The 26251-nt window shown below is 34.7% G+C and overlaps 1 protein-coding gene and 1 pseudogene across 8 annotated transcripts in view; one reads left to right on the top strand and one right to left on the bottom strand.

Annotated features, from left to right (window-relative positions):
• Positions 1-26251, top strand: part of ATAD2B (ATPase family AAA domain containing 2B) — a 207189-nt gene that overhangs the window by 69338 nt on the left and 111600 nt on the right. For 7 of the 8 annotated variants that reach the window (XM_037812951.1, XM_037812948.1, XM_037812947.1 and 4 more), the window contains 4 exons: positions 1478-1593; positions 3112-3286; positions 19541-19629; positions 21163-21322. In XM_037812951.1, coding sequence (XP_037668879.1) covers positions 1478-1593; positions 3112-3286; positions 19541-19629; positions 21163-21322 — 540 coding nt within the window. The remainder of the gene's footprint in view (positions 1-1477; positions 1594-3111; positions 3287-19540; positions 19630-21162; positions 21323-26251) is intronic. The other variant, XM_037812949.1, reaches the window with a different exon arrangement.
• LOC119516598 lies at positions 16255-17199 on the bottom strand (annotated as a pseudogene).

Below are 26251 nucleotides of genomic sequence, written 5' to 3'. Positions count from 1 at the left end.
TCATGTTCAATAGTTTGTTTTCTCAGAGGACCTTGCCTTTGCTTATTTGGTTTTATTCTCTCTTGAATCTAGTTCATTTTAGGCATCTCTGCCAATTAATTAGAATAACTTGTGTTTTTTAATAACTCAACATTATATACAAGAAAATTTGTCTTCTCTTAGACTATTTCTGTTAAACTCCATTTTTATTTTTGTAGTTTACTTAGGTTTTTTCTATCACAGTAATGCATTTATTATAAAACATTTTCAAGTACCATAACAGAATAAAGAAGCAAGGAAAGAAATCTCCTATAATCCAGAACTCATAGGCAATTACTTAACATTTTGGGAAAATTTCCTTCAGGTACCTTTTTCTATACATTTTTTTTTTCATTGCAAAATCTTGTAACTATTGTTTTAGTTTTCTAGGCTGTTCAAGCAAATACCGTGAAATGGGTTTGCTTAACCAATAGACATTTATTAGCCTACAGTTTTGGAACTAAGTGAAAGAACAAATCAAGTCATCATTAGGGCAATGCTTTCCTCCTGAAGACTGGTGTCCTTGGCTCCTCTGTCACATGGCAAGGCATATGGCAACGTCTCCTGGCCTCTCCCTCCTCTTCTTGGTTCTGTCATGTCTACCTTCTTGCTTCCCGTGGCTTTCTCTCTCTGTATCTGAATTTCATTCTCTTATAAAGGACTCCAATAATAGGATTAAGACACATCCTGATTGAAGTGGGCCATACCTTAATTGAAGTAACCTCATCAAAAAATCCTACTTAAAATGGGTTCACACTCATATGACTGGATTAAATTTAAGGATGTGCTTTACTGGGATGCATAGGGCTTCAAACCACCACAACTATTTAAACTTTTCTGGGTGAGAGGAACAGTCTCTGTTGTTTCTTATGATTGATTCGAGTTTCTCAAACTTTTTTCATTGTTGCTTCTCCAAAGAGAAAAATTTTCTTCCTAACTAGAGAAATTAAATATTTAAGGAATAAGACTTTATTGGATAATGTTGAATATTGGGGTACCACAAACCATTGTAGCAAAGATTATTTTGTACAAACCACCCCTCCCCCACCAAAAAAACAAAACAAAACAAAAAAACCCACACACAAAATCCCAAAAAACAATTTTTGCTCCTTTGAGGATAATATCCCCCGCCCCAAGAATGCATGTGATAGATGATATTTTGAAAGGCATTTAAACTCTTGGTTTGTAAATATAAGATCTATAGATATCCATAAAAGTCTTAGTTTAGGCTTTAATCTAGTACTCAGTTAATAAATGAAAGGTTAGGGACTTTATTTGCCTTAACGGAAACTTACACTTGAATTTTATTTTTGACTCCTTTTTTTAACTCTTATTTGTAATTGTGTTCAAAAGCTCCTGCTCAAGGCATGTATTTCTGAGCATAAGACTATCATAAATTTTTTAAAGTCTATAAAAGTTTAAAATCGTTTTGTTTTAAACTTTTCCTCTTCTTTCCAAGGTGCGGTTTGATAGCATAGGTGGATTGAGCCATCATATTCATGCACTGAAGGAAATGGTAGTATTCCCACTTTTATATCCAGAAGTTTTTGAAAAATTTAAAATTCAGCCTCCAAGGTAATTAATATCTGAGATGTTTATAATTTTATTGCTGTGAATTTATCAAATATCAGTATTAAATATTTTATAAATGTAAGTGTTTGGTATGTGTTTGTTTGATATGCTCTAGCAATGAGAATTAGAAATAAAAATTGATTATTTGGGGTTCAGAGGCTGTGGAACTAAGTGTGTTCTTGGAGTTTACATTTCAGAATTTAGGAGTCAGGCATAACATGAGATTCTTGATGTAGGCTTTGTATGTGCAGCTGGATTACCCAAATGGATTTTCCTGAATTTATTAAGCTTGATTCTATGTTGTTTGGTCTTGGAAGCATACTTTCATTGAAGTACTTCTTTGACTTGATCCTTGGGTATTTTTGAAATAGGATAAGTTTGGTAATTTATTTTATGATCAAATTAGTTGTCTCATCTTGAGGTGGTTAGCTAGTAAACTATTAGAAAAGGCTGAGAATATTATGTTAAAGGAAATTGGGCAGAATAAAATATTCTGAAAGTGTACCAAAGAGTCTTAGATTTAAACTGCTAAATGTACTTTTTTATTGAGGAGGCACTTTTTTTTCAGATTTGGTTTTAGTTTATTTTCCGAATGTTTATTAATGAGTTTTCTTCTATTTAGTTAGTGGATTCAAAAGTTGGCCTGTAATTCTGTAGTGGGTTTTAAAATCAAAATAGCAATATTTTTTATGTGATATAACTTGAATTTTTAAAGTCATTATTACTTTTTTCAATGGCTATTAAAGTAGTATAACCTTGTGAAAAACTTAGAATTAGATAAGCAGAAACTGTGTTGTGGCACCTCTCCCCCAGCCACCAACCAGTAAGGTAATCCTACTGCTTAGGAATGAACAATTTTATATGCTCTCTATAGATTTCTTTTATACAGAAATGCATATATGATGCTTGTATTTTGCCTATATTATGCACATATAAAACAATATTAATGAGACTATGCAGTAATACCCTTACATACCTTTTTGTTTTTCACTCTACAATGTATTTTAGGCATCTTCAAATGTCAGTATATGTGTATTATTATTTTTGATGCCTTACAAATGTTATATTGTATAGATGTAATATAGTCTATATGACTATCCTTTATTTATAGATAGTATTTAGATTTTTCCAGTTTTTCACAATTAAAAACTGCTTTATTAAACATCCTTTAAAGATAGATTTATCTTTATAGTTTTTTTTTTGTTTTTTGTTTTTTGTATTTCTATACATGATACATTGTAAGCTGTGAAACTTCTGGATTATAGGGAAAATACATATAAAATTTTGGTACATCTTGTCAAATTACTCTTTTGTAACCATTTCTTGTCAAATAAAGCTTGGAGTTTTGAGAACATCCTTGAGGACTCAGCAAAGTGAAACTTCTTTCTGAATACTGAAAAAAGCTTTACTGAAATCTAGTAATTATGGTGCACATGATTATAAAATTAGGTGGGAGCGACACTGTTTTATATTGGTAGTGATGACATTAAATTTGCTTTTCTTGATTCTTTCTTCTATCAGGGGCTGCTTGTTTTATGGTCCTCCTGGTACAGGCAAAACCTTGGTTGCCAGAGCATTAGCTAATGAATGTAGTCAAGGAGACAAAAAGGTAGCTTTCTTTATGCGAAAAGGAGCAGATTGTTTGAGCAAGTGGGTTGGTGAATCTGAACGGCAACTTAGGCTTCTTTTTGATCAGGTAAGAGATACTAGCTAATTTGAGAATATCTTCTTTAGAATGTTTGATACGTTTAGTCTGCTAAGACAAACTCTTTATGGGGAGGCATATTTTCCTATCAGTATGTTAAAATTAAAATCAGTAATCTGAATTTGTATGCTGTAGAGTATTTAAAAGCAGTTTGCTAGTACTTTTTAATACTTAAGATGATTCCTACAACATTTATTCTGGTGGCTACTAGGCATATAATACAATGTTAGGTGCTTTGGGGAACACAGGCTATAATATCTGTATCATTAGGTTATGATCTAATTGAGGAAATGTACAGGCATGAAAAGTTAAATATCTGGGCAAAAAAATCTCACAAAGCAGTGTTTTATTTATTTTCATGACTTGTAAACATGGTGATGGAAGAATTCAGAATTAAGTTACGCTCTAAAAGACAGAGTAAGGTGAGTGAATATTGTGTAGGCTATCTCTACTGTTACATAGAGCTGCAGTTTTTAAAAGTTTATTGCCTATACCTTATAAAAATTAGTTTTGCATAAATTTACTTTTAAAAATTGTAATAACTTAAATATATAACAAAATTTACCATTTTACCAGTTTTAAGTGTACAATTTAGTGGCATTTACTAATTTTACAATGTTATGCTACCATCACCGCCTTCCACTACTAAAACTGTTTTATCTCTTAAACAGAAATTCTTTACCCTTGAAGCATGAATCCTGCATTCTCCTTTTCATTAACCCCTGATAACCTCTAATCTACTTTCTGCCTTGATGACTTTGCTTATTCTAGATGTTTCATATAAGTAGAACCATACACTATTTTTACTTTTGTGTCTGTCTTACTTCACTCAGCATATTTTCAAAGTTAATCCATTTTACAGCATGTATCAAAATTTCTTTCCTTTTTATGACTGAATAGTATCGTGTTGTATGGATAAACCACATTTTGTTTATCCATTCATGTCGATGGATGATAGAAATTCACTATTGATTATTTGAGCCAGTGAAGGAAATCATTCATATTTGACAGTGCAACTTACATTTAATTATGTCTGAAGAAATTCACATAAAAATGCTTTCAACAAACACCTATTAAGTACCTGTTAACTGAGTTGGTGTCTATGAAAGTTCTTTGTAAAACACTCCAAATATTTTGTAGCTATTATTATTAGCAACAAAAACTATGCTATGTTCTAGATAAAGGGTCTAGAAAGAGAATAAGATAAGATTCTTAATTTCAGGGTGTTCATTGACTATTGGAAAGTCAAACATTTCCAGTCTGAAAGCTTCAAGAGAATTTATTAGTAATTGAAAAATATAAATATAAATAACATTGATAATCGGGAACAGTTGGATTCGGAGTGCTGGCATATTGATGAGACATGTCATTCTAATTTTTTTGATAGTTTTACTTTTTAGCCAGTTTATACTAGGGGTTGGGATGTCCTTGGTTTCACTTTTAAAATCCTAGCAAAACCATGCAGCTTGCTTTATCTAAATTTACTGTATTTCTGTCTCATAGCTTTTCTTGTTGAGTTAGAGTCATTGAAATCTTTGGTTTCCTTTTTTTTAAATTACTGTTAGGAATGCTTGGCTTTTTAAGTGACAATTTCTATAGTCCTAAGTTATCTGCATACTTGAAAGGAAGGCACTGCAATATATTGGCTAAGAGTTTGGTTATTGATAACAGAAAAACCTTAGTTTATATCTGGTTTTATCATTAATACATAACTTTAAGCAAATCACAGTATCTGATACTTAGTTGCCTCTTCTGTAAAATGGGGGAAATAATACTTCCCTCAATGGATTGTTGTGAGACTTTTCAGACAGGAAATATACAAAGGGCTTATCGTGGTGTCTGGCACAAAATATATACTGCCTACATTCATTTTCAATATTATAAGGCTGTAGTTTAAAAAAACAGCTATGTGTTTGATGTATATAAAAATAATTATAAAATCTTTCTTCTTTGTCTCTCATTACATAATTCCAGTACTTCAAACTTTTTATCTGAAATTTCAGTTTTATAGTTTAATTCTCCTTCATTTAAAGTTATTATAATATATTGGACATTGAATGGACATTGGATTGGACATTGAATTGGAAAATTCATGTATTTTCTTTTATCTGACTTTCCTATGATCTAAGATTTTATATAGTATTTTTTTCATTTTTATTATAGTTACATATATATAACCTAAATTTTCTCCCTTTTAACCATATTCTAATATATAATTCACTGCTCTTTATTATGTTCACAATGTTATGCAACCATTACCATCATCCATTACCAAAGCTTTGTGATCATCCCAAATAGTAACTCCATACATTTTAAGCGTTGACTCCCTAGTGTCTATCCCTACCCCATTCTCTGGTAACTTTTATTCTAGATTCTGACTCTATGAGTTTGTTTATTCTAATAATTTTATATCAGTGCGATCATACAATATTTGTTTTTTCTTTGTCTGGCTTATTTCATTCAAATCATGTTTTCAAGGTTCATCCATGCTGTTGAATGTATCAGAAGTTTATTCATTTTTATGGCTGCATAACATTCTGTTATATGAATATACTACATTTTATTTATCCATTTATCGGTTGATGGACACTTGGGTTACTTCCATCTTTTGGCAGTTGTGCATAATGCTGCTGTGAGCATTGTGTGCCACTATCTGTTCGAGTCCCTGGTTTCAATTCTTTTGGGTGTTTACCTAGAAGTGGGATTACCAGGCCATATGGTAATTCTATGCTTAACTTTCTGAGGAACTGCCAAACTGTCTTTCACAGAGCCTGTACCATTTTACATTCCCACCAGCAGTGAAAGAGTGTTCTTTTTCTCTACATCCTCTCTAATACTTATAGTTTCCTGTTTGTTTAATAGAGGCTATTCTAGTAGGTGTGAAATGATATTCTCATTGTGGTTTTGAATTGCATTTCCCTAAGAGCTAGTGAAGAGGAGCATCTTTTCATGTGCTTTTGGCTATTTGTATATCTTCTTTGGAGAAATGTTTGTTCAAGTGTTTTGCTAATTTTTCAATCAGTTGTTTGTCTTTTTGTTGTTGAGTTGAAGGATTTCTTTTTGTATTCTGAATATTAAACCATTGTCAGATTGGGGGTTGTTCTAGTTTGCTAATGCTGCCAGAATGCAAAACACCAGAAATGGATTGGCTTTTATAAAACGGGGTTTATTTGGTTACACAGTTAGAGTCTTAAGGCCGTAAAGTGTCCAAGGTAACACATCAGCAATAGGGTACCTTCACTGGAGGATGGCCAGTGGTGTCCGGAGAACTTCCGTTAGCTGGGAAGGCACGTGGCTGGCATCTACTCCAAAGTTCTGGTTTCAAAATGGCTTTCTCCCAGGACGTTCCTCTCTAGACTGCAGTTCCTCAAAAATGTCACTCTTAGTTGCACTTGGGGTATTTGTCCTCTCTTAGCTTCTCCAGAGCAAAAGTCTGCTTTCAAAGGCCATCTTCAAACTGTCTCTCATCCGCATCTCCTCTCTCAGCTTCTGTGCATTTTTCAAAGTGTCCCTCTTGGCTGTAGCTCCTCTCTTCAAAATGTCACTCTCGACTGCACTGAGTTCCTTCTGTTTATCAGCTCATTTATATGGCTCCAGTGATTTAATTTAGATCCACCCTGAATGGGCAGGCCAATACCTCCAAGGAAATTATCCAGTCAGAGTCATCATCCACAGTTGGGTGGGGCACATCTCCATGGAAACACTCAAAGAATTACAATCTGATTAACACTGATAGGTCTGCCCACACAAGATTACATCAAAGATAATGACGTTTGGGGGAACGTAATGCATTCAGACTGGCACAGGGGTTTCCAAATATTTTCTCCCATTGTGTAGGTTGTCATTTTACTTTTATTATAAAATCTTTTGGTGAGTGAAAGTTTTGAATTTCAATGAAGTCCCATTTATCTGTATTTTCTTTTGTTGCTCATGCTTTGGGTATGAAGTCTAAGAAAGCACTGCCTAACACAAGGTCCTGAAGATGCTTCCCTAAATTTTCTTCAAAGACTTTTATAATTTTGGTTCTTATATTTAGGTGTTTGACCCATAGTGAGTTGATTTTTGCGTATAGTATGAGGTAGCAGTCCACCTTCATTCTTTTACCTTCCGTCCTCCCCCCTTTTTTGTGCTTGTTACTACTTATATCTTTGTACATTGAATGTCCAAAACCATAAATTTATTATTACTTTCTTTTAGTGCAATTTTATTGAGATACAGTCACACACCATACAAACCATTCAAAATGTACAGTCACTGGCTCACAGTATCATCACATAGTTATGCGTATGTCCCCATGATCAATTTTAGAACATTTTCATTACTCCAGAGAATAAATAAAAAAGAAAGCCCAAATCATCTCATACCCCTTATTTCCCCCCTCCCCCCGTTATTGATCCATACTATTGGTGTGGTACATTTGTTAATGGTAATGAAAGAAAATTAAAATATTGCTGTTAACTATATATATAGTCCATAGTTTGCAATAGGTACATTTCCCCCCATATACCCCTCTATTATTAACTCCTTGTAATAGTGTTGTACATTTGTTCTAGTTCATGAAAGAACTTTTTTATATTTGTAAAGTTAATGGCATCATTGCCTGCCACAAGATTCACTGTTATGTATTCCCATGTTTTAACCTCCAGCTGTCCTTGTGGTGACATACATGACTCTATAAACATCCCCTTTTTACCACATTCACACATCATTAATCACTGTTAATTATTCTCACAATAACGTGCCACCATCACCTCTATCCATTTCCAAACATTTGGGTTCAGTCTAGTTAAACATTCTGCACATGTTAAGCAACCGCTCCCTCTTCTCTAGCTTCATTCTACATCCTGGTAACCTTTATTCTATATTTTATGTCCATGAGTTTACACAAAATTTAATTACTTCATATCAGTGAGATCAAATAACATTTGTGCTTTTGTGTCTGATTTATTTCACTTAACATAATGTCCTCAAGGTTCATCCAAGTTGTTGCGTGCTTCAGGACTTCATTCTTTCTTACTGCTGAATAATATTCCATCACATGTATACAATACATTTTGTTTATCCATTCATCTGTTGATGGGCACTTGGGTTGTTTCCATCTTTTGGCAATTGTGAATAATGCTGCTATGAAGATGAGTGTGCAAATGTCTTTTCACGTCCCTGCCGGGTTGCAAGGTAACTCTATACTTAGCTTCCTGAGGAACTGCCAAACCATCCTGCACAGCATCTGTACCATTTTACATTCCCACCAGCAGTCAGTAAGTGTTCCAATTTTTCCACTTCCTCTCCAACACTTGTAGTTTCCTGTTTGTTTAATAGTAGCCATTCTAGTAGGTGTGAGATGATATCTCATTGTTGGGTTTTTTGTTACTTTTTGCATTGTGAAATTTAACATATATACATAATTGTGATAACTTTCAATGTACAATTTCATATGTAGTTAGCAAATTTCAAAGAATGTTATGGGTTACAGTTCCACAGTTACAGTTATTTCCTTACTGTGAAATAAAACATATGTATAGAAGGATGATAACTTTCAAAATGCAATTTAAGAGGCAGTTATACAGATAATTTCAAAGAATGTTATGGGTTACAGTTCCACAGTTTCAGTTTTTTCCCTATTGTGAAATATATATACAGAAAAATGGTAACTTTCATAGTACAATTTAACTAGTAGCTATAGAGCAAATTTCAAAGAATGCTATGGTTACAGCTTCATTGTGGTTTGATTTGCGTTTCACTAATAGCTAGTGAAGATGAGCATCTTTTCATGTGCTTTTTAGCCATCTGTATTTCCTCTAAGGAAAAATGTCTATTCATGTCTTTTGCCCATTTTTTAATTGTGTTGTTTGTTTTTTTATTGTTGAGTTGTAGGATTTCTTTATATATTCTGGATATCAAATATCATTACTTTTTATGCATTTGCATTTTATCACCTTTAGGAAGTAAGAAGTGCGGTATGTACACCGCAATAATACTGGCATTTATAATTACCCAAATGGTTACCTTTACTGGAGGTCTTTATTTCTATATGCTGCTTTTAACCACTGTCTAGTATACTTTTCTTTCAGTCTGAAGAACTCCTGTTAGCATTGTATGTAGGGCAGTCTAGTGGTGATGAACTTCTTCAGCTTTTGTTTGTTGGGATTGTCTTAATCTCTCCTTCATTTTTAACAGGAAGCCTTACCAGATACACAATTCTTGGTTGGCAGTTGTTTTCTTTCAGGGCTTGAAGTATTTCAACCTACTGCCTTCTTGCCTTCATTGTTTCTGATAAGAAATCAGCACTTAATTGTGACTCATTTGTTCGTAACATGTTGCTTTTCTCTTTCAGCTTTCAGAACTCCCTCCTTGTCCTTTGCATTTGACAGTTGATGAATATGTCACAAGGGCATATTTTTCTTTGTGTTTATCCTTTTTGGTGTTTTCTGGTCTTCCTGTGTGTGCATATTCATGTCTTTTGCTATGGATGGGGTGTTTTTGTCATTGTTTCTTTGCATATTCCTTTTACCCCTTTGTCTCTTTCTTCTCCTTGTGGGCTGCCATAATTTGTATATTAGTACACTTCATGGTATCTTAGAGATGCTTTAGGCTATTTTCATTTTTTATAGTTCTTTTTTTCTTTCTGTTCCTCTGCCTGACTCATTTCAATTGTCTTGTTCTTGAGTTCACTGATTCCTTCTTCTGCCAGCTCCATTCTGCTGTTGAAACCCTCCTGGCAATTTTTCATTTCAGTTATTGTGGTCTTCTACTCCAGTAATTCTGTTTGGTTCATTTTTAGAATTTCTGTCTCCTTGTTGAGATTCATTCCTTGTTTTCCTGATATCCTTTAGGTTTTTCTCTACATTTTCCTTCCTCTTCTTGAGAATATTGAAGGTCATTTTTAAAAAGTCTTTGTCTGGTATGTCCACGATCTGGTCGTCTTCTTTGGTGTTTTTTTATTCTTATCCTGTTATTTTGGATGGGCCATCATTTCCTTTTTCCTTTTTGGTCTTGTAATCTTTTTTGCACACTGTACATTTTAATATTCTAAAATGTTAACTCTGGGATGTATTCCCTGAGATGTCTGTTTCTTAAGCTTGTAACCAGCTGGTGGTACGATAGATTTTCTTGATGGTCATACCTCTTATCCTGAAGGTCAGCCCAAGCTGAATACCAAGTGCAGAGCCCTCCCTGTCTTTTCTGCACCTGTGTCTTTTCCTGGGCTTGTGCTGGCTAGAGGGGCTTGTGAGTTCCCTGTTATAGGAGTCTGACTGCCCCCTCTACTTCCCAGGAGACAGACCTTCTCCCTCCCTGGGTGTTCCTCACATGGACTTAAAGCATGTAAGCCTTTGCCATGGACTGTTGCCTCAGTGGCTTCTAAAGCTGCTTTGGTTGTCTCAGACTACTTTTGCCTGGAGGGCAAATTCTGTGAGGGGAGGAGGAATGGGGGGGACACATTGGAGAGGAGTTTCCCAAGGAAGTCTTTCCCGGCCTCAGCAAGGCTGGGGACCCACGAAGGTCCACCTCCAAATTGCCCTGGAGAGGGTACTAGGAAGGGTGCTAGATGCTTATTCCATGGCTCTCCAGAGCCACACTTTCTTGACTTATCCGGCACATGCAGCCCTTCAGCTGTCTTCTGCAGCTCTGAGGAAGTATACTGTCTTCAGGTCTCCTCCTCTGCCGCCTTTTCATGGGCCAGGTTGGAGTAATGGCTGCCCTCAGAGCAGGGTTCCTAGTGATCTGAAATAGCTGTTCTACAGCTGTTATCAGCAATTGGTTTCTGTCGACTCTGGATCTTGGGGGAGTGGATTTTTATGTCCCATTCTGGCACCACTCCATGAACTGACCCCACTTTTACCTATAGCAAAAGTGGGGAATAGGTGCTAGTAACCACTGGACAGAGAGTGTAGTTTACTGGCACTTACTGTAATTTATCTGCCTCTTCCTCCCTCTTTCCTTGGATGCTATAAAGTGTTCTACTGGACTCTGGAGCTTTGATCAAGACATTTCCTGCCTGTTTAATAGTTCTAGTGGAGGGACTGATTCTTGCAGCTTCCTACACCACCATGTTCCCTCAATCATCCTGTTATATTTGTTTTGAAATATAAAAAAATCTGCATTAATTTGAGTAAATTTTATAAAAAAGAATTTTCATTTGTCTTCTAATATTCACCTCACATCAAGTTAGGTTTCTTCTAGATCAAAGAATTAAATGAGAAAATGATACTGTGAGAGTACCAGAAGAAAACAGAGATTGTATTAGAGTAAGGAAGATCTAAGTAATTACGAAAGGTAATTATGAGAGAAAAGATTGAGTATATAAAAATTTTTTTCAAAATGCTGCATGGTAACAAAATACCATAAACAAAGTTGAAAGAGAAATAAGGCCACTGCAGAAAAATATTTGCATTTGCTTTCACAGATCAAGGGCTAATATTTAAAATAAATAAATAGCTCCTAGAAATCGTTAAGCCAAAACCAATGACCCAAGAGAAGAGTGAGTAAAGAAAATGAACAGGACTTTCACAGAAAGAGCACTATACATGGCTCTTAAAAATACGAAAAGTGCTCATCTTTAGTCATAATAGAAATAAAAATTAAAGCTAAAATGAAATATCCTGCCCCCTACAAAATTAGTGAGAACTAAGAGGTTTGATAATGCATTGTTGGTGAGCACCTATAAATATTGCTGGTAAGAGGTAAATTGGTATAGCAATGGAAGGCAATATAATTAAATTTGAAATGATCCTTGCCTTTTTTCCTCCAAAATTATGAATATTTATGAAATACCAAGGGTATACTGTAGTAGTTATATAAAAACATAATTATTGATATAGTGTTTGCCTAATGAGCTTGCAGTCTAAAGTGAAATACAGCAAGAATGCTGTAAGCCTACCTCAAAATTTCCGTAACTTAGAATGGCTATTTTGTTGAATGGGTGAAGCAACATACCTGTTATTTTAGGTGAAGTGTTAATAAAGCTTGGAACATGATCCAAAGAATGTTTTATTTAAGAAAAAGAGCACTTGGAAATTAGGTAAGAACAATGAATTATTTCAGATTGCCTTGTAGGTCTTGAAACAAAGAGATACTTACTGGCCTGAGTTTTTTAGCAGTCATGGAAAGTTCCATAATAAATGTTATGAATTAGACCAAATTTGTCTTCTATTCCACTAACAACTTCTTCCTCCTTTCCCACATGTAATAGGGTTTCCAGTGATTGTCCCTAGGAAGGAAGAAAGTACTGTATCTAATTAAACTCCTTTATATGTAAGGGGCACAAGTCAAACTTCCAAAATACATTAATTGGCATTTTGAGAGAGGATTAAACAAAGAGAGTTCTCAGAGAGGACTGGTTATAGGAGATGCCTGGCTATCTAAGATATGTAAGCAAGGCAGTCATCTTAAAAGTGATTAAGAATATAGGTAAAGGCTTGCTTTTCTGCTCTTTATTTCTGGTGTAGAGGTATATAAAAATTTAATTTCAAGAACCTATACTTCCAACCCTGCCCTATTTTTGCTTATATCGACAGTATAATATTTAATAAATACTTAAAAAGTTTTCATTGCTGGTCATTTATTAGCTAACAAAGGCACACTGAAGGGATTGTGGTTCTTATTGTCAAATGCAAAGACTTTTTAAACTGTTGAGCACATGCAGTCTTAAGCTACATATTGACAATTTTCAATCATTTCTGATAATTTCTGAACTCTAAAAGAATACTAAAATATAAAGTGGTTATATATTATTTAAAAAGAGAAACAGAATTTGTTCTGTGAAAAACTTGCACCAGATTTTTAGAAAATGCACACATAAAAATATTTTAATGGTTTAATGTACATATTGAGATTTTTGTGATGAAACAGTATTTTGGCAGTTTTTTAAAAAATTCAGTTTTATTGCGATATATTCACATACCATACAGTCATCCATGATGTACAATCAGCTGTTCACAGTACCATCATATAGTTGTGCATTCATCACCCCAATCTATTTTTGAACATTTTCATTACACCAGAAAGAATCGGAATAGGAATAAAAAATAAAAATAAAAAAGAACACCCAAATCATCCCCCCCATCCCACCCTATTTTTCATTTAGTTTTTGTCCCCATTTGTCTACTCATCCATCCATACACTAGATAAAGGGAGTGCGATCCATAAGATTTTCACAATCACACTGTCACCCCTTGTAAGCTGCATTGTTATACAATCGTCTTCAAGAGTCCAGGCTACTGGGTTGGAGTTTGAGAGTTTCAGGTATTTACTTCTAGCTATTCCAATACAATAAAACCTCAAAAGTGTTATCTATATAGTGCATAAGAATGTCCACCAGAGTGACCTCTTGACTCCATTTGAAATTTCTCAGCCACTGAAGCTTTATTTCGTTTCATTTCGCATCCCCCTTTTGGTCAAGAAGATGTTCTCAATCCCATTATGCCGGGTCCAGATTCATCCCTGGGAGTCATATCCTTCATTGCCAGGGAGATTTACACCCCTGGGAGTCAGGTCCCACGTGTAGGGGAGGGCAGTGAGATCACCTGCCAAGGTGGCTTAGTTAGAGAGAGAGGGCCACATCTGAGCAACAAAGAGGCACTCAGGGAGACTCTTAGGCACAATTATAAGCAGGTTTAGCCTCTCCTTTGCAGCAACAAGCTTCATAGGGGCAAGCCCCAAGACAGAGGGCTCAGTCCCCAGTGTTTGTGAGAACATCAGCAGCAATCCAGGTGAGGAAGTACAACTTCTCCACATCTTCTCCCAGCTCCTCGGGGGGTTCCCGAATATGTATTTTTATTCTCCGCCCAAATTACTTTGGGATGTGTTGCTGTTTCACTCTAACCTATTACAGACCTGCTATTTCTCACTTCCTATTCAAAGCTCCATGTAATTGTGGTGTTTGAACAAACTGACTACATAGAAGTTATATTGTTTAGAAAATATAGATCCTACACCAAATAAACATTTCTTCCCTTGGTCTCACATGGAAGTTGAAGTTTTAACACACAGTCAGTTTCAACGTTTACCCTTTGGCCCGATTTGCCCTAGTCTTACTTAACCAGATCTGCTTCATTCATATCTCTAATTGAAGTCTGGGCTCTTTTTCAGCTTTTTTTTTTTTTTTTAAACAGTTGCTGTATGCATTAATACTGACATTCATATCTGCTGAGCTCTAGCTCTGAGTTCCAGGTGTCACACAGATACCCAGTGTTCCAGAGACCAATCAGATTGTACACCAGGGGATCAACATCTCAGAGTTGGGAGACAGGCATTACAATTCAGGAATAGATTTGACTGCTGTAAGAGCTTACAATCTAGGGACCATTACAGTAATCATTTCCCTGTTAGGCTGTGCTCTAAGATTCAATTCTGAGTTTACACATTGTAGTTAGTCCATTTTGGTGAGACATTATAGTGTTTGCTTTTGTTTCTGGCGTACTTCACTCAAAATGCTATCTACAGGATCCATTTATGGTGACTAGTATTTTTCTCCTTAGAAGCCCATCTTGGTAACTTTCTTTTTAAATAACACACGGCAGCAATATTTTTAAAATTTTCACAAGGCTTACTTTGCATAACAAATTTGTCAAGGAAGAATGGTCCAGAAACTTCGAGGTAAAACTTTTTATAAAGTAGAGTAACTTACTAGTTTTGACCTAAAATTGACAGTTTTAATGTCCTCCTTTCAATTTAAAAGTGTCATTTATACCTATTTATAGTAAATAAAATCTAATTAACTGAGATTTGAAATGGAAAACCTGAAACATAGCAACATCATTCTCCTCTAAGATGACAGATATTAATTTCAGTGGGTTTCCCCAAAAATCGGAGAAAATTTTTTTCAATATAATCACAGCTGTTGTAAATGAATTTGGGTCTACAGGTCTTAATCAGTGCACTTATTTTAAGTTGGTATTGTACCAAAGAGCTAGAAGTCCTGATTAAAGTACGAGATTATCTATGGCAAGGCATATTTAATTATGTATAAAGCACAGATATTAGGATGGTTATAAAGGCAATATGACCAATACATAAACATTTACTTTTTTTTAGTGATACATTCCAAGCTGCATAAAATTTAATTTCATGTCCCATTCTAAGACAACATCTTTGACATTAAGCTTTGAAGCATGTCTGCTGTAATACATTTAAAAATACTTCATTTGTCCAATATTGTAAGTATACTGTGTTTTCAAATACCTAGTATAAATTTTTTTTTGAACAAAACTTAATAAGGCATACTATTAGCTAGCTGTAACTATTGTATTATGTATTTGTGAAAAGGAAAGCATTCACAAGAGCAAAATATGAAACTAATAATTATTGCATTTGACAAAAAAATTACAAAATCAGTTGTTTCTGAATATGTGTGTTTCTTGTCTTAGTAATGTGTATTTCCATTTTGCAACTATTAAATATGATAAACATACCAAGATTGTATAAGATTTATTTTTCTTGGTTGGTTAATTTTCTTCCCCGTATTGGTCCCCAACAGCAGTGGGAAATAATTTTTGTTTGGAAACAAAGTAAAATAAGACTTATATTGTTGTTTGTTTGTTTTCTAAACTGAGTCATGTAAAAGCTGACTCCTTATTTTCTTGTTAAAAAGTTTTATTTAATTTTTTGAACCTTAATTAAGATTTAACATTTAACTATATGAGTTTGGCTATGAGGCAGTAGTCTACATGTTAATAAATTAATATGGGTTAACAAAGACAAATTTTGATTTTAACTGTTTTAAATATGGTTACACAAACTTTTTTTCTTTTTTAATGAGAAAAAGGTGATGAAGAAAGCCATTCTCATAGGTCACAAATATTGATGGTGAAGCTTTAGCCCTCATATTAAACAGTTCATTTTGAACTGTTTTGCGATATAGCTTTAAATCAAGGTAGACCAAGTCAAGTAACTTTGGTAATTTCTTATCTTTGAATAGAAAAGAAAAAAAAAAAAGAAGAAGAAAAGAAATTACTTCCTCCCTAAGTTTCAGCTAGTTTCTTAAGTCTTTTCCTCAGCTCCAATGGAAATTTCTCATAGCATTTCTTACAGACTGGCTTCATGTCCAACAACACAAATTTATTCTTGAGTGTTAACTTAGTGTGGCAGATAGAACAGGCAAAACAGTTCACACCCCAGGCTTTATTTAGAGGGGGAACCACGCCACCATCTATAACAATGGTACAGTGGAAATAAACATCATCAAAATAGCTGGTTATAGTGGGTTTTACAGAATGCCAGACCCTTCCTCTGATAATGGTGATGTCCATGAAATGGCTTTTCACACTTGACACAAACAAGATACTTCACATGCCACTGCTCGTGCATGGCATTTACCACATGCCCTCCAGTGGGCCATTGACAAACACTACATATGGGGACGCTCATTTTGTCATGGCACGGCAAGCAGTACAGTTCCCCTTTCAGCTCCTGGGCTTTGGAGTTGGCGCAAGTAAGGGTCATTCTTGAATACCTGAGGTTGTTGATTAGTGATGGGATGGCATTTCTGGCAAACGTATTTTCCAAGAGCTCTGGCTTTCTCATGATTATGACAGGGGCGACAGAGATGTCTCCCAGTATTCTTGACACACCCAGTATCTCCCAAAACTTCCTGACAGAGCTCCCAGCAGAACATTATTTATGGCTTTAATAACTCAGCCAATGATGAATTTACCACACTGATGACAGCAAGGAGACAAAAGCATCTGAAAATTACATTCACAGTACTTCCTTCAAACTCATAAAGAAGTCCTTTTGGTAACTTCTGGAAGCACTACGCACACACAAAACACTGCCATGGTACAGCTCACCTTTACTGTTCATGATCTTTTCAACAGGTGCAAAATGCCCTTGCAGCACTCACAAGTGGTGTTGGCCAAGGTATTGGCCTTGTTGCTCTTGGGCATTCCCACCATGACATCTGTCATCTTTGTGCAGCTCTGAGTCTGCCGCGGATACTGCCGTCTCCTCCAGCATGTCTCCTCCTGGCAGCTGCTCAGTTTTGTCCTTGTTCCCTCCTAGCCCCTACCTTTTTTTTTTTTTAAGGTTTTATTAAGGTATATTGACATACCCTACAGTCATCCACAATGTATAATCAGTTGTTCACAGTGCCATCATATAGTTGTGCATTGATCACCAGAATCAATTTTTGAACATTTTCCTTATTCCAAAAGAAGCCCCTGCCTTTTGAGTCAGTAGTTCCACTTTTAGAATTTATCATATACATATGTTTACCCTCATGTGAAATGATAAATGTGCACACTTATTTACGGTCAAAGTCGATAATAGGAAAAGGTTGAAAATGGTGTAAATGTCAATGAGCAGAGGACTTGTTTAATTATGGCACATACAAACAGTGGATATTATGTAGCTGTTAAAAAAAATGAGGCAGCACTACTCAACTTCAAGACTTACTATAAAGCCAAATTGATCAAGACAGTGTGGTGTTAGCAAAAGAGTGAAAAAACAGATCATTGGAATAGAGGAGACAGCCCAGAAACAAACCCACGCAAATATATTTGCCTTATCTTTGTAAGAGAAGTAAAGGCAATTCAATGGAGAAAAGATAGTCTTTTCAGAAAACAGTGCTGGAAAACTGGATATCCACATTCCAAGTAATGAATCTAGACACATCTTACACCTTTCACAAAACATTAACTCAAAATGAGTCATAAACCTAAACGTAAAACACAAAACTACAATTTCTGGAAGTAAACATAGGAGAAAATCAAGGTGACCTTAAGTTGGCAATGATTTTTTAGTTACACCACCATAGCATGAGCCATTAAAGAAAAAATGAGTTGGAATTAATTAAAACGGAAAACTTTTGCTCTGTGAAAGACACTATTAGAAAGAATGAAAAGACATGCCGTAGACTGGGAGAAATTATTTGCAAAACGTGTATCTGATAAAAAAGAATCTGTATCCAAAATATACAAAGAACTCTTAAAACTCCACAATAAGCAAACAAACAACCCAGTTACAAAATGGGCAAAAGATCTGAATGGACCCATTGCACAGATGGCAAATGAGTATATGCAAAGATGCTCAACATCATATGTCATAAGGAAATTGCAAATTAAAGCAATGACACATACCACTACATATCTATTAGAATAGCCAAAATAAAAAACACTGAAAGCACCACACACTGGAATATGTGGGTCAGCAGGCACTCTTACTCTTTGCTGGTGGGACTGCACATAGTACAGCTACATTGGAAGGCAACCTGGCAGTTTCTTACAAACCCATGCATAGGCTTACTATACAATCCAGCAATTATACTCCTAGGTAGTTACCCAAATGAGTTGAAAACTGATGTCCACAAAAAACGTGAACATGAATGTTTACAGCAGTTACAAGTGCCAAAAATGGAAGTGACCATGATACCTCCATACAGTGGAGTATTAGGGAAAAAGGAAATTAGCAATCAAGCTACAAAAAGATTTTGGAGGAACCTTAAATGCATATTGCTAAGTAAAAAAAGCCAGTGTGGAAATATGATTGGTTCCAACTATATGACATTTTAGAAAGGCAAAATTATAGAGATAGTAAAAGATCAGTGGTTGCCTGGGGTTCAGGGGAAGAAGTTAGGGATGAATAGGTGGAACACAGGGCATTTTTAGGGTACCAAAACTATTCTCTGTAATGGTGGATACGTGACATTGTACATTTGTCAAATCTGATAGATTACAAATCTGATACATTACAAAAGAGTGAACTCTACTATACTATGGACTTTAATAATAAATCAATATTGGTTCATCAAATGTAACAAATGCACCATATTATGCAAGAAGAAATGGGAGATGGGGTGGGGGAGGAGTATATGGGAATTCCTGTACTTTCTGGGCAATTTTTCTGTAAACCTTAAACTGCTCTAAAAAATAAAGTCTATTAAACAATTTAGGCATATCTATGTACTTATGGAAGATAGAATTGAGTTACATTGATATATGATAAAGGCAGTATTATATGATTAAAAGGGAAGAGGTATGTAGTATGCTAACCATTTGTGCTTAAAAATCCATTTTCTTGGCTTTGTGTGTAAAAATAATATGTATGGAAGAATAAACTGAAAACAGTGGTTGCCTACTGGGAGAAGACATTGTGGTTAGAGACTGGAGTGGGAAAGAGATTTCCTTTTTTACTGTGTATTCTTACATACCTGCTGCATGTTGTACCGTTTGCTTATATTACATGAAAAAAACAAAAATTAAATTTTAAAATGAAAACTCAATAAATAACATTTGTTTTCTTTTACCCTAGGCATATTTGATGAGACCTTCTATAATATTTTTTGATGAAATAGATGGATTAGCTCCAGTTCGTTCAAGTAGACAAGATCAAATCCACAGGTAGTTTTTTCCTGACCTTGTTATGTTGTATTCTTTTCGTTCATTCACTCAATATTTAGCCTCAGCCCTTGACTGACTGCTATAAGGCTTATAAAGAATTTTAAAATGTAATCTGTGTTCTTGAAGAAATTTTCAGTTTTAATGATGATGTTGGAGATGACATTTAAGATAAGATTGAGGATAAGATTCCAAGAGAGATGGAAAAGTTCTGAAAAGATGAATCAGTTCTGGAGATGAGAGAGAGCTCTCTAAAGAATATATTTCTCCCGGAAATCTTTTGGGTGGAGATGGCTTCCAGCTTGGCAGTGAAGGATATGTTTATTGAGTTCATACTTACTGAGCACCAATTATGCATAAGATACTTGTCTAGGTATTTGAGAGGAGCCAAGATAGTCTTTCTTCTAGCAGGTTATGGTCTAAATGATGAGATGAAGCTAATGAGCAAGTTTAATATAGAGTTAGAAATAGTTTTTTCAAGGATTTATGTCCATGGGATTACAGGAGGCTGAATTATTTAGAACATATCCCCTATTGAAAACTAAAAATACTGTATTCAAAAACCAAAGTAATCGCTGTAGTGTGGAAGAGCTGATAAGAAAGTGTCTGATTAGAAGCTGAAGGAAAGTAAGAATTCAGAATGCTGTAGTTGATGTTCCTTTGTCCTTCATGGCATTTTGCTGAACTTTGATGACCTCTTAGGTTAGAGGTCAAAGCCCTGGGCCTGTCCTAGATGTGAAGTCTAATTAGAGGCTCTCCTGACATTAAGATGGGATGCTAAAAAGCCTTATCCTCAAGGTGAAGGTAATCCAGAATTACACTATCCGTCCATGGCTTTACTCCTGCGCCAAACCAGGGGATTATATGTAAACTTACCTTGGTGCTGAGCAAAGCAGGGAAGGAGAGGTAACCACAGGTTGGCTCAAATGTACCTTACTGCATGGTGAGAAAACCTCAGTTTGTGTGTTTAGAATGGTTTGAGACTGTTAATACCTCTAAATTACTGGCAGAACTAAGCATAGATCCTTTCTCTAAAGGAAATAGCCTTCATCCTAGGCTTCAGACAGTTCTCAAAAATAATTTTTAAAGGATTGAACAATACAAAATTATGCAAGCCTATTTTGAGGTTGGGTTGTTTATTTTTTTATTGTTGATTTGTAATAATTCTCTATATATTCTGGATACTAGATCCTTAACAAATAAATTATTTGTAAATCTTTTTTCCTAATCGGTTGGTTGCCCTTTCACTCTCTCCATAATGTTCTTTGAAGCAGAAAAGTTTAAATTTTTGATGACATCCATTCTAACATTTTTTTTCTGGGCTCTGTGCTTTAGGTATCTATTGATATATTCTTTGAGTACTTTGGGAAATGATTTCTTTAAATTAGTTCACCTTGTATTAAGACATAATCATGTCACAATTATTTTATTAGCATTTAAGAATCTTATTGTTATAAGCAGCATTTTTACAAACTTGTTCATTTTTCTTTCTTAACAGTAAATTTTTTTATGTTTTGCCTGAAAATTTTTTTATAGCTCTATAGTGTCAACTCTTCTTGCTCTTATGGATGGATTAGACAATAGGGGCGAAATTGTTGTTATTGGTGCTACAAACAGACTTGATTCTATAGATCCTGCACTCAGGAGACCTGGTCGTTTTGACAGAGAATTCCTTTTCCACCTGCCTGATCAAAAGGTAAGAGATTTTGTTTTCAGTATTTTAAGATTTATGTATAATTTGAATTTGCAGCACATATATCCTTTGAGGATAGTAATTTATGAATTTTCATTGTTCAATTTTAGCTGCTTATGGGACATCTTAATACTTAAATAAAAAATCTTTAGAATATAGCAATTGGTCAATTTATCCTTTTTCTGCTAACAATTATCAGAAAGTTTATACTTCTTAGGAGTTAGAGGAAAGGTCTTGATTAGATTGCTCTGTATGCTTATTTGATATTTTCTTTAGTTCTCCTGGTTGTAGCCATTATGTTATATGACAATTCATGTGTCTGAAGAAGTATAGTTGGTCAAAAGGCTTAGCTCCTATAAAGATAGTGTTTTTATAGAGTATTGGTGGGTTTATGAATAAGTGTACACAAACTTTCATGAGAATGAACATAACATCATATTTAATGAATAACAATAAACATGCATTATAGAGTCAAGTTTCTTAAAAAATGTATAAATAGGGCAATATATTATCATTGATTATGTAAAATGTTATTTAATATACTACACAAAGATCTTTTTTCCTACTTCTATTTAAAACTTTTACAGTTAGTCTTGGTTTGACTGGTGTAGTCTTTGGCTCTTCGTTGGGAACTCATGTTTGACAGGGAGAAATATATCCAAAGGAGATACTGTGTATGAATATATATTTGTTATAGATACCAGGCTTTGAACTTGGATCTCTTTGTGAAATGCTTGGTTTAATTGCAAATATGCTAAGGCTTTGTTATTGAGACAGGCTAGAAAACAGGAGGGAAATCAAGGCAATGGCTTCCATGTGCAGAACAGTTATTATCTCAATTTGACATTAATTTGTATGGCCACTAAGCAGTTGTTTTAGATTTGTGTTGACAGTCTAACTTACAGGCTTGTAATTGGCATCAGGTTTACCTAGCTTTGTCAGTACAGAAAACATAGTATATAAAACATCATTTTCATTATCCTAGTGCAGCTTTCAGTGCCATGCCAATACATAAAGATGTGCCTAGTTGTAGTTGAGGTTGGTTCAGTCTACTTCAACATGGGGAGGCGTCAGCTGTCTTGTTTGGAACATCTAACAACAGTCCAAGCATAGCTTCTAGGCTCTAACATTACACAGTGAGTGAGTATGCTTAGTTTTAAGAGACACAGCCAGTGTTCATTTCAGCACAGAAAAGCCATTACCTGGGTTTCCCAGTTGTCTTCTTTATTATCCTTGTCATGTAGGTCTCCAGGTCTGTATGTCAATTCACAACCCTTGAAGTTCAGTTGCAGTCCACAATTCAGAAGGAGAGCAGTAAACAAGGTCTAGAACAGCACTGTCAGTTCAAATTTTTCGTTATGATGGAAATGTTCTATATTTGTACTGGACAGTTTCCAGTGATAGCAACGAGCCACATAGGCTATTGAGCACTTGATATGTGTCTAATGTGACTGAGGAGCTGAATTTTAAATACTATTTATTTTTAGCTTTAAATTAAATGACATTATGCATCTAGTGGCTTACCATAACATACAGTGCGGATCTAGAACCAGCTTCCTACATTTATTTTAACTTTCTGCATTTCAAAGAAACTGTGCTATGAGACGGTAAACCTAAGGTCATCTTCCTAGGACTGTGTTTGTGGAAGAGGCCTAGGCTGACTGTTAAACTTTTTCCCTTAAATAGTATTTAAGGTTATGACACTGGATGAGATTACCAAATCTTCTGTCTTAAGGGGCAGTCAGTCAGGTAAGAGGAAAGCTAGGAGAACGGATGTCCTGGAAGCCAAGTGAGTAAAGTATATCAAGGAGGAGGGTGTGATGAATTGTGTCAAAATGCTACGAAGTCAAATCAGATGAAGACTGAGAATTGGCTATTGTATTTAGCTTTGTGGAAGTCATCTGTAAAACGATTGAGAACAGTTTCAGTGGAGGGGGGGCAGAACTTGACTGGAATAGGTTTAATTTAATACGGATTGAGAAGGGAGGAATTGGAGACAGTAAATGGATGTAAGAGTTCAGAGTTTTGCTGCAAAGGGAAGCAAAGAAATGAGATGATAGATGTTGTAGGAAATGGGAACAAGAGTAGGTGTTTTGTTACTTTGGAGAAATATCAGCTTAGAAGATCCAATAGAGAGGGAAATATTGGTGGTGAAATTGAGAAGGGAAACTTATCGTAGATATGTCTTTTTTTTAAATGCACTTTTATTGAGATACATTCTCCACATACCATACAATCATCCAAAGTGTGCAGTCAGTTCCCAGTATCATCATATGGTTGTGTACTCATCACCACAGTCAATTTTGTAACATTTTCATTACTCCAAAAAATAAAAATAAGAATAAAAATAAAAGTAAAAAAAAAACCCCAAACATCCCCCCTTATCCTCCCCTATTATTCATTTACTTTTATTTTTTCAAATAGATACGTCTTTAAGTAGGCAAGAGGTGATAGGATTTAGTGTATTAGTGGGGTGATTGACTTTAGATAGGAACTGGGTATTTCTTTTTGAAAGTAGAGTAAAGACAGAGTATGAGGGTTCACAGGCTGATAGGTGGATAGATTTGGCATGAGGAATCTGTGGTACTGGTTTTCTGATTGCTTCAATTTTCCCAGTGAATTAGGAAGCAAGGTCATAAAATAAGCTTGAGGATGGAGAAGATATAAACTAGTCTTCTAAGAGAAAAGCATAATGAATGGCCTAAAGGAGCATTAGGGCAGTAATCAGGTCCCATTTGGGTCATTAATTTAGAGTGATACCAGTCAGTATTTCATATTAGGCCTGAGGTTTGCTATTTGAGCAAGTAAAAGATGAAAAAAAGTAAGTATTGGTTCCAGATTTAAATAATATTCCTAAGTCTTTTATTAGCATAAAATACCACATATTTTCCTTATGGAGTAATGCTTCTTAAATTTCTTTAGCCCCCCCTCCTTTTTTTTCCATCATCATCATCATTGTTGTTGTTACTAATATTATGTATGTGTGTGTATTTGTGAAACCGAAAAGATGAGGGGCTTAAATTTGCCTCTCTTAATAGTAGAAAACTCACTATCTATTTATTAGAAGGAAGCCATTTGACTTACTATTCTGTATGCCCTATAGAATAAAATGTATGATAAAACATTTCTTGATTTCTTTATTTTACTCATTTCTTCTTCATTTTATATCTTGTTTTTAGTCTGATAACAGAAGGGAGATCTGTTTTTTACTTGTATAGGGAAAGAGTATGGGAGTTGAATGTCTTAGAGACCTAGAGTTAATTTTAAAATCTGACAGTTAACTTTCTGACCTTAGGACATTACTTTCTTTTTTCTAAACCTCTGTTTACTTATTTTGTGAAATGAGGGGATAAGAATAAATCTTTTTTTGAGTATCTTCCAGCTTAAAATTTTTAAACATGTTTTTGATTTTTTAAGGTTCTTTAATGAGTGGTATTTGTACTGCCAATGAAACCAATGTAGATTCTTAATGTTATCTTCTGGAATGTATAAGCTCTCAGAATGATATTTCTTTTGTATTTTGACTTTATACCTTTTTAGTGTCTTTTCAGGCAGATACTATAAGTTGGAGGAAAATAAGTATTATAACATTGCTTTATTTTTGGTATCTCAGTGCTTAACTTAGAACCTGGAATTGAAACAGTAGCAGTTGGTTCCAAAGTTTGTTAACTTTTTGAGCAAGATTTATCTTAATGACTTTGAAGCTCTTTTTATTTTGGTACTAGACCCAAATTTCTTATCAAGCCTGTAAGATATTGTCATCTTGGTTATAATTGCTCCTTTCACAGCATCAAGAAGCTCAGGTAGAGCAGTGTCTAGGGAACAAGTGTGTTCCAGTTTATCAAGTGTTTTCCCCACAAAGAAGGCAAACATGAAAAAAACAAAAAATTCTGATCTAACTCTTGGTGGTAGTAGGATCTGCTAATTATAGATTCTCATACTTCACTGTTTCTTCTTTTACTGTGGGATATAAAGAAAATTGAGTTTATTTTGTAACCAAGATGTTAACATTTTTTATTGTACTGTACTGTCAAAATTTAACATAAAATTGTTTAAACTTTTGATTTTTTGATGAATTATATTATTGCTGAAAGTACCTTGTAATAAGTTAAAAGTCAAAACATCAACTCACAGAAGATAATAATATGCATTATTTTTCAGTAATTGAATATTTTAAAATTAAAATTTTTTTTCTAGTTTTAAATTACTTGTTAGTTTAGCTCTTTGTTCATTCTTGATACCTTATAAATATGCTAGAGCCAAAAATTCTGTGCAATCCAGATATAAAGTTTGTATAAAAGTTATGATTAGTGCAATGTTAAATTTTCTAATTCATATATTTTTAAATGGTAAAAATGATGTGATGACAGTATGCCAAGCCCTAACCAACATTAGTCCCAAAATACCTAGGTCCCTATCTGAGATTCTATAAAAGTTTCCCTCACCAAGTTTATCTCTCAGAAACTTAAATCCACCAGAGTGTTCCTATGCCAGACAAGTCCTAAAATCCAGAGGCAACAGCCTCTTTAAGAACAACAACCAGATGCGACCCCCTTCCCCATACTATCGACACCCCTTTTCAATATGAACAAGTTAGAGAGAAAGGTTCGTGCCTAGATACCCCTGAAGATTGGGAAAGTGATTAAATGAGAGGAAGGGGTAGCAACAAACAAGATAGGATTTAACAAAGAATTATGAATACTGAATCTTTATATAAATTTTTTTTTTATATACTAGGGTATTAGAATAGCTAGAAGGAAATAACTGGAATGGTGGAACTGTAACCCATCGCATTCTTTGGAATTTGTTCTGTAGCTACTCATTAAATTGTATTTTGAAAGTTACCACCTTTCTGTATGTATCTTATATTTCACAATAAGGAAATCACTGAAACTGTGGAACTGTAACCCTTAACATTCTTTGAAATTTGCC

Source organism: Choloepus didactylus, chromosome 20, assembly GCF_015220235.1.
Source record: "Choloepus didactylus isolate mChoDid1 chromosome 20, mChoDid1.pri, whole genome shotgun sequence".
Taxonomy (NCBI): domain Eukaryota; kingdom Metazoa; phylum Chordata; class Mammalia; order Pilosa; family Megalonychidae; genus Choloepus; species Choloepus didactylus.
This window is presented reverse-complemented; position numbering and strand designations above follow the sequence as displayed.